This window comes from Triticum urartu, chromosome 3, assembly GCF_003073215.2.
Source record: "Triticum urartu cultivar G1812 chromosome 3, Tu2.1, whole genome shotgun sequence".
NCBI classification, from domain to species: Eukaryota; Viridiplantae; Streptophyta; class Magnoliopsida; order Poales; family Poaceae; genus Triticum; species Triticum urartu.
The window spans coordinates 9,200,553-9,209,279 of record NC_053024.1 but is presented as its reverse complement, the minus strand read 5'-3'; the positions used below and the strand labels follow the sequence as shown (position 1 = coordinate 9,209,279).

The 8,727-nt window shown below is 49.0% G+C and overlaps 1 protein-coding gene across 1 annotated transcript; it reads left to right on the top strand.

The window, feature by feature from the left end:
- The first annotated feature begins 5,921 nt into the window (after window positions 1-5,921).
- LOC125548432 (general transcription factor IIE subunit 2-like) lies at window positions 5,922-6,818 on the top strand. Its single transcript, XM_048712025.1, has one exon. It carries the CDS (start codon window positions 5,922-5,924, stop codon window positions 6,816-6,818), a length of 897 nt encoding a protein of 298 aa, XP_048567982.1.
- Window positions 6,819-8,727: the final 1,909 nt, after the last annotated feature.

Below are 8,727 nucleotides of genomic sequence, written 5' to 3'. Positions count from 1 at the left end.
ATATTTCAAAAAGATCTACTACCTCGCGAGCCATGAGAACTAACACAATCGATTAGCCGTACGTTTTCCTCTAGTTTGCAATAGAGGTCTGGTTACGGAAACATTTGCAACACAAGTTATATTGCGGGTTCTTTACAACGTAGGTTGTGTTGCGGGATTTCTTTGTAACATGGGTCGTCTTGCAGAATATTTTTTTCACAACATGGGCCGCTGCAGAATCTAGCCGTGTGTCAGTTTGCAACAAGGGACTAGTTGTAGAACCCCTTCTGAAACTATGGACCAGTTGCTGAAGATGGACACGTAGAGGTTGGCTCCCGACCATTTGATTAAGAACCCATCTAACGGACGCTCGCACAAAGATCGGCCAACTGAAGGGAATCATTTCCCATTCGAAAAGACTTTATTTTGTAGAAAATCTTGAGAGCTTTATTCAAACAAAGGAGCTCCTAGGATCATCAGCCATCAGGCTACCGATAAGGAACAACGGTACAGAGTCGAGCCAACTCTCGGCCACCATCAGCGAGCTGGCACGCTTCGCACAAAGATGGGACGGGAAATTAGCAGACCTGTTTACATGCTAAATAACAAAGAAATTAAAAGACAAAGCATGCTGTCCAATCTCTACAAGTAAAGAATCCACAATCGAACGAGAGTTGTGCCGAGTGTTCCAGAGATTCACAATCTTTGGGCAGTCGGTTTCCATTACCACATGTGAGAATCCACACAAGCTAGCAAAGAGAACTCCTTCCCTTGGTGATAAGGCCTCGGCAATGAAGGGGTCTGTAACACCCACATGTGGCTTGCACCATGAAGCGAGCAACGCCATAGATGATGGAGCTACACTGCCGGCACCAGCGAGTTCTGCTTCAGAGTTTATTGCGCCATTTGTCTTAATAAACCCAATATCAGGGGCTCGCCGGCCGTGACCTGGCAGTATAGTCGCCTGTGCAATAGGGATATCTAGCAAGGCCAGATCTTCTCTTATGCGACGAACAGAGTACACCGGATCCACATGCTCCTTCTCACGAGTCCATTGATTCCGTGAATGCCAAATAGCGCACATCACCGGTACGCTCTTTGCTCTAACTGGATCCGTAGACCGATCATCACATAAAATATCTCTCGCCTAGGTGGTAGGATACAACCTTGGAAGATGGAAGTCGAACCATGTTTGCACTTCATCCCAAAATATGCGTGCATGGGAGCATGAGACAAACATTGCAACGGCTAAGAGGTTTAATGTGTTTATGCTTAAGGGTAGCTTCATCAGGGAGAATTCCGCGTAGTACTATCCACCAAAATACCCTCACCTTGGACACAACTTTGAGCTTCCAGAACGATGTCCACATCTGCTGTTCTGATTTTGAAGTATCGGTAACCGTCCCTTCCTCTAGGGCAACACACTCTTTTTGATTCACAAGAGTGCGGTACGCCGACTTGACAGAGTACACATCTGAATTTTCAAAAGCCCAAGCAAAGAAATCATCCCCACCACCATTATGGATTGGTATGTTCAATAGAGCTTCTGCATCCGGAGCTAGAAATGTTTCACGAACAAGTTCTGTTTTCCATGTCCAGTTACCATCATCAATAAGCTCGCTCACTGATTGTAGAGAGATATTAGTAGGTCTGAACGTAGGAGACATACGCATGGTACCTAGGATCCACTTCTCGTCCCAAATCGAGATGGAGTGACCATCACCAACGCACATGACCATGCCCGTCTGAAGAGCCTCCCGTCCTGCCACAATCGCTCTCCAAATATGAGAGGTAAACTGCGGGACTGTAGCTTGCATAAAATTTGAATCCGGACGTGTTCTACTTCGATTCAGAGGAAAATTGGATGTAATACGCTAGAGTACATTTTTTGACGATTTTTTTAGGCACAACATAGACGCAGACGCTTATGCATACGCATATATACGCCACCCCTATGAACACACAGACGCCCACCCTAGCACCCTCGAAAGACTGAGTCGACACATCATCTTGAGATTAACAAAGTCGTCCCAAATGCTTTCGTAGTCGACGGGAACGTCCACTCTCACTGAACGCACATCGTCGCAAGGCCTAGAACAACTCAGCGAAAATGTGTACACCTGTAAAAGTCTATGACTGAACTCTGGTGGGTTAGGGATACCAGTGTATTCCTAACCATTCAACCATGGGTTGATTTGCAATTTTTTTATGACTAGGTAACTGCACGCGCTAACAAAGTATCTATGACTAGGTAATTTCCCGTACGTTGCTATGGATGGTAAATAATTTGTAACACAACAATAGTAGATGAAAAATACACCATGATCGAATCTGCAGCTTGTCTTCTTCGACTGAGTTAGAGAGAAGAAGGAGATATATGAAATGTGTTTTCAGAAAAATCCAAACTGTACCTTCGATGGCCAGAGCCCCTCCATCACCACTGTCATCGACGCCATCCACGATGAGGCCGCTTCTTCTCTGCCTTGGGCTTCTTCTCCGTCGCGGACTCCTTCACCGGCACCGACTTCTTCTCCGCCTTGGGGGCCATGGATGCTGCCACTGCTGCTTGGTGGACGGGAGCAAAGGTGTGATTTCGCTAGAAGAGAGGTGGGGAATTGCATAGGCGAAGTGGTGGGAAGAAGGGAGCGACGCTATTATATGGGAGCGAGGAGGTAGGCTCTGATTGGTGGAGCGGTTGATGCCTCGGATCGGTGATGTGGCCAAGATATGCTCTTTGGCGTGAATTTTGTAATTTGTGGTCAAGAGTAGAATAATATGTTTATGAATATACATAGATTGGATATTTGAAGATCACATGTGTGGACTTTTAATTTCAAATAAAGTACTTCCACCATCCATACATATTTGTTGGTCTTATAAATCCATCTTTTACATGACCGGAGTGAGTAGGTTGCTATACTTGTTGAGAGCATCACCAACAGCTAGACTGAAAATGAGCCAGATACCTAAAAACTGAATTTTTAGGCTTTTTGGCCCTCCAAAAGGCTCCAACAGGCAACAGCTAACATATATATGTATCTCAATGAGGATCCGATCTTTTGGACTGATATTTACTACTATCTCCGTTTAGAATTTTTGGTCCGGTCTTTTGGACTGATATTTACGACTACTCCAACTTCACTGCCGTCGACAAACAAAGAGACCCTCAATGCAACAAACGGATAAGATCCCTGCTAAGAGCATCTTCAATAAATAGTCTAAATTTGACGGTCCAAAACCGGAGATGTAAAATTTGGACCGCCAAAAAGTGTGTTTTGGAGCTTAGGAAAAAGGCCAACTCCAACAGATGGTCCAAATTCATGGTCCAAAAAAGCAACTCCAATAGATGGTCCAAATTCATGGTCCAAAACCGTCCAGCAGCCGCGCGGCTGCTGTTCAGCCGCTGTCCAGCCACTGTACAACCGCACATATTGCATAAAACATGTTTTAAAACAACATAAAAAATTTCATGTCCATAATATCAAATTATTACATAGTTCTACAGATCCCGGAGATGAAATGCAACACAAATATAACATAGTTTTGCACAATACAACATAGTTTTGAACAAACAAATAATGAATCTATGCGGATCATTCGCCATGCCATTTCCAATGCTCTTCCATCAAATCTTTCTGGAGTTGGTCATGCACATCGGTGTCTCTAATCTCGCTGTACACCTTCATGAAACGTCTGAGGCGCTCCTCTTTGCGCATGGGGTTAACACGAATGCCCATCAACTGATAGAACGCACGACCACTTCTATCATAGTTATTGCAAATTGCTTGACATAGAAGATAGAAGTGCTCTCTGCCATCGCCAAGTTGTCATCAATGTAATCTGCCGGAACATCATATGCCATCATGCGCAAAGCGGCAGTGACCTTCTGCTCAGTGCTATGGCCAAGCAATCCGGCACAGTTCCTTCTCTGCTCGAAGACTGGATTATGCTGCTTCACAGAATTGCAAATGCGGAAGAACAAGTCTTTCGACATTCTGAAACGGCGTCGAAAGTAATTCTCTGGAAAAACAGGTGATGATGCAAAGTAGTTGCGCACCAACCATTTGTGCGCATCAATCCGTTCTCTCCGAATGAACGCACGACCATAAACGGAACCACCGTGCTTCGGTTTCTTCCTCTTGTGCATGGCCACTAGCATAGCAATCTCCTCTTCTTCATGCAAATCAAATTCCTCGTCCGACGATGAATCATCCACGAAAGAGGAGTCAACCGAGCTCATCTACAATGCACACAACCACCGTCAAACATACTATCCAATCCCAAGTTAAATCATTTTTTTACCTTGGGGAATTCCGTCGAACACCTTGTGCGCGCGGTGGAAGAAGATGGACGCCGGTTGGATTGGCTGCTGCTGACGGCTGCGGTCGGCTCCGGACAGCGGCGGTGATAAGAAATGAGCTTGGAGGTTGGCCAAGAGGAGCTCGGCGGGCAGTGAAGAATAGTTCGGCAGCCGGGCGGAGGGCTTGGTGCGGCGGTCGTGCGGCCAGCGCAACAGCCGTGGACAGGCTCACGGCCGATGGGAGGAGGTCGGCGGCAGCCTAAGACCCGGCGGAGGCCTACCGCGGCAGCCGGACCGCCGGAGGCGCCGAATCCCGCGCCGACTGCCTTCCGATTCGGCGGCGTCCGGGCGGCTGCGAGCCGGCTACCGGCGAGGGAGGCGACGGGGTGATGGCGGCGGAGGGCGGCGGCGGGGATGTGGGGTGGTGGCGGCGCCGACAGCGAGGTTTTGGGCGGTCGTGGCGGCAGATTCCGGCCGACTGGTCTTCGGGCGGGTGGACGGGCGCGGGCAGGAAAGGAAAGGAAGTGGCTGTTGGGCTTTCGCGGGCGGCGGCTGATTTTGGACTAGATACATCTCATGATGTAAATTTGCACCGCGAGGTGTTGTATTTTACATCACGAGAAGGTCGCGGTCCAATTTTTTTGCATATGAATCGTCTGTTGAAGCAGCGTTTTTTGTTCAAGACGGTCTGAAAGTTAGGTACTTTTACATATGAACCATCTATTAGAGATGCTCTAACCCATGCAAAACAACCATGCCCAACACCCAGGCGATCAAGTCACCGCACCACTAGTCCCTTCGGCCAGCCTGCTCCAAAACAATGCCTCCAAGAACGTAGCCAACACCAAGGCACGGTAGTCTTCTTAATCATAAAATACCTCAATCTAGGGTTTGCCCCGACGCACTCGGGAGGTGATGCAATACCACAATAACGCCTTTGAGGAGGAAAAGGGCGCCCTCGGGAGTCACCGATGTTGGTGTTGACATCTGGTGCTCTTGAGGTCCTCCACCTTGAGGCGCCAAGAAACAGATGTTTGCACTGGGGAGGAAGAAGATAAGGTTTGGGGTGGTCCCAGATGCTTCTCGCAGGAAAGGGATAAGTCTGGGACGGTGGTTATATTATACAGTTTAACTAATTCACATCTAGATGTTTTTTAAAGATGTCACATCTAAACTTTCACAAATATGTAATGCAGCAATAAGAAAAAAAAAACCACAAACTAAGTGGACATTAGTTTAGATGTGATATAACTATATCACGTCTAGATGTGTCCTAAACTGACCCTATATTATAACTGCACGATCATGTTTAATCCCACGTACGCGACGCGACCGGCGCTTAGTTTGGCCGCCGCACGACAGCAAGCGTTTTCCTAATTAAAATCGGTTTGGATGGCTAAGCTAACCAACTACACAACCGTGTCGGAGTCAAAGTCCGATCCGAACTAGACTCGCGATCCTCTCTGGGTCTATATATTCAAAGTCCAGCATACATACGTACGTGAAACCCTCGACCCGCCCCGGCCGTCCACCATCGCCGGCGCTCCAAACTCTCGATCAGCGCATACACCGATATACGTACGTACGTGCTGCCCCGGCCATCGCCGGCCGATCGCCGCCTCCACCAAGTTCAGGCTTCCAGATGGCGCTGAACGAGAGCCTCGCCAGGTTCCGGCTGCTGCAGGAGAAGAACCAGGCGGCTCTGTCCGCCATCGCCGCAATCAGGACCTCATCATCATCGTCCACTAAGCCGTCCCAGCGGCAGGCCGCTCCAACTCCACGGCCGGCGGCTAAACCATCCCCGTCCCCGCCCGCGCCCATGCCTGCCGCCGTCGTCAGGTTCTCCGATGACACGGCGCGGCTACGGAAGATCAACGAGGTGAGGACGTCCACCGTCGGGCACCAGATGAAAAGCGTGATCGACCTGCTCGACAAGACGAGGGAAGCTCTTACGACGCATCAGATCAACCAACGGACCTACGTCGACATCGACGGCAACCGGACCCTCGCCGAGAGCCTGAGGAACAACCCCAAAGTGCGCTTCGACGGGCGGCGCTACTCCTACAAGCCCACGCACGACGTCAAGGCCAAAGGCGAGCTGCTCTCGCTCATCAGAAGCTTCCCCGACGGCCTCCCGGCGTCCGAGGTGGATGACGCCTATCCAGCCGTCTTGGAAGATCTGCAGGCCCTCAAATCCTCGGGCGACGTCTATCTGCTGCCGGGGGAGGGAGGCATCATCGCGTACCCGAACGACGACCCGAGGTCGAGGATGGAGGTGGACGGCGAGCTCAAGAAGCTGTTCCACGACATCAAGCTCCCGCGGGAGATGCTCGACATCGAGAAGGAGCTTCGGAAGATCGGCGAGAGGCCGGCCACCGACACTGTGAAGCGGCGCGCGGCGGAGCAGCTCCATGGCCGGCAGCCGAAGCCCAAGAAGGCCAAGAAGAAGTCGCGCGGGATCACCAGCAGGACCAAGCTCACCAACGTTCATCTCCCGTGGCTCATGGACCTGCCTGTCGACTCGAAAGATATCATCTAATGACTGATGGGTAGTGTGTAAATCATGGATGGCACGTGGATTGGAACTTCTGACTTTCTGTTGGATTCTATATATACTCTGCCGTCCCAGGATGCACCTGCCCAAGACTGAGATTTGTCTTACGGTGTGTTACTTTACAACGAAGATGTCAAGTAACTAAATGAACCAACTGAATTTCCAGGTGCTCTCACCAATTACATCGAAGGTTTCAACAATCAAGATTGGCTAAGCCAGTCTTTAAATTTGTGGAATACATGGCCAAAAAATGAATGCACTACAAGAAAGAGCTTAGATGCCGAGTACACGACAAAGGTCGATTGCCTCAGCAAGGCTTTGCCGGGTGGCACACTCGGCGAAACCTACTCAACATACATCATAAAACGACACTCGACAAACAAAAGGGATAGGCGGAACGGGCGAACAATGCTGGTGCCACATGCTGCTGGTGTTCTGCCAAGTGCACATTCTTTGACACTCGACAAACATTTTGAACAGTGACAAAAAAAAAAGGCAGGCGGCTTGCCGGCTGTGGTGGAGGTGAAACCTTCCGAAGTAACAAGAGCATGGCTTGACGACCTGTAGTCGAGGGACGACAGCATGACGGGTTGGTGGCTTCCCTGTCGTTTGCCGTCGATGGTGGCTCCGCCCTTGCCAAATAGAGGCGAAGGAACGCGTTGTGGCACGACTGGGCCATGGTTGTCTCACCATTGTGCTTGCTAGCGACCGCGCACGTGGTGATTGGGGAGGGGCAGCGTGGCGGTGACAGCGTTCCGTGGCACGCATGGGAAGGAGGAGGCGGCGTGGAGGTGTTTCATGGCATCACTATTAGGAAAAGGCCTACTAATGACGCACTGGTAATGGCGCATTACCAGTGCGCCATTAGTATATCTTACTAATGGCGCACCAAAGGTGCGCCATTACTATTTGGTATACTAATGGCGCACCGACTAGTGCGCCATTAGTATGTAACAGCATGCGTCATTAGTGTGCCTCCCGGGGGGCCATACGTAAGCATGACTTTGTCATACTAATGGCGCATTCTCCTCTGATGCGTCATTAGTATCCTTTGGCATACTAATGACGCACCTGGTGGTGATGTGTCATTAATATGAATATTTGGTTTATTTTTTTTCCTTTTCTGATTTTTGCGCAGGTTACAAAATATATTATTAGACAGAATATAGACAGCAGCACACAGCAACATCAGATTCATCGAATACAATAGAAGATTAGTCTCCGAATACAATTCATCATATTAGTCTCCGAATTCAAAAGACCGAACAAAGATAAAACATTACAAGTCTCAAGACCGCGAGTATCGAGTTTGTCTTCACATTACAAGTCGATATCGATCATCTAAACTACCATCACATAGAAGAGAGCTGTGGTCATCACGATGAGCATCATCGCGATCAAACTGGTCTTCATCCGGTTCCTCCAACGCTTCCTCCTCTCTCCCGCTAGATAGTGGGCGTATCTAGATTCGGCCTCCACCCTAGTGGTGTACCCTTTGTAACTGTTACCGCTGAAACGGTGAACCTGTCTCCGACACTCCTCCCAGTCATCATAGACCCCGGGAACCTTACCCTTGTACACGACATACGGCGGCATCTCTATGCACAAGCCAAACAACAGACAATACATAAGCAATATGTAAGTATGCAACAAAAGGATCGGAAGAGAAAAGCAAGACATTAATAGCACGATTCATGGTCCTACTAATAAATAGCATCGATTACATCTAAGTTGAACAACTGTCTAAACCAAAGAGACATACAAATTCATTAAAGTTTAATTACAACATGAGCCAATCAATGTTTCAGAACTACACATCACTACTTTCGACTCGACTCATCGGACAGGAGCGTGGGTGAAGCCGCCGTCTGTCGTGATGGTCATGAAATCACGG

What these genes read in the sequence shown, in the direction of transcription:
- LOC125548432 (XM_048712025.1), top strand. Translation starts at nt 5,922, where the DNA reads ATGGCGCTGAACGAGAGCCTCGCCAGGTTCCGGCTGCTGCAGGAGAAG.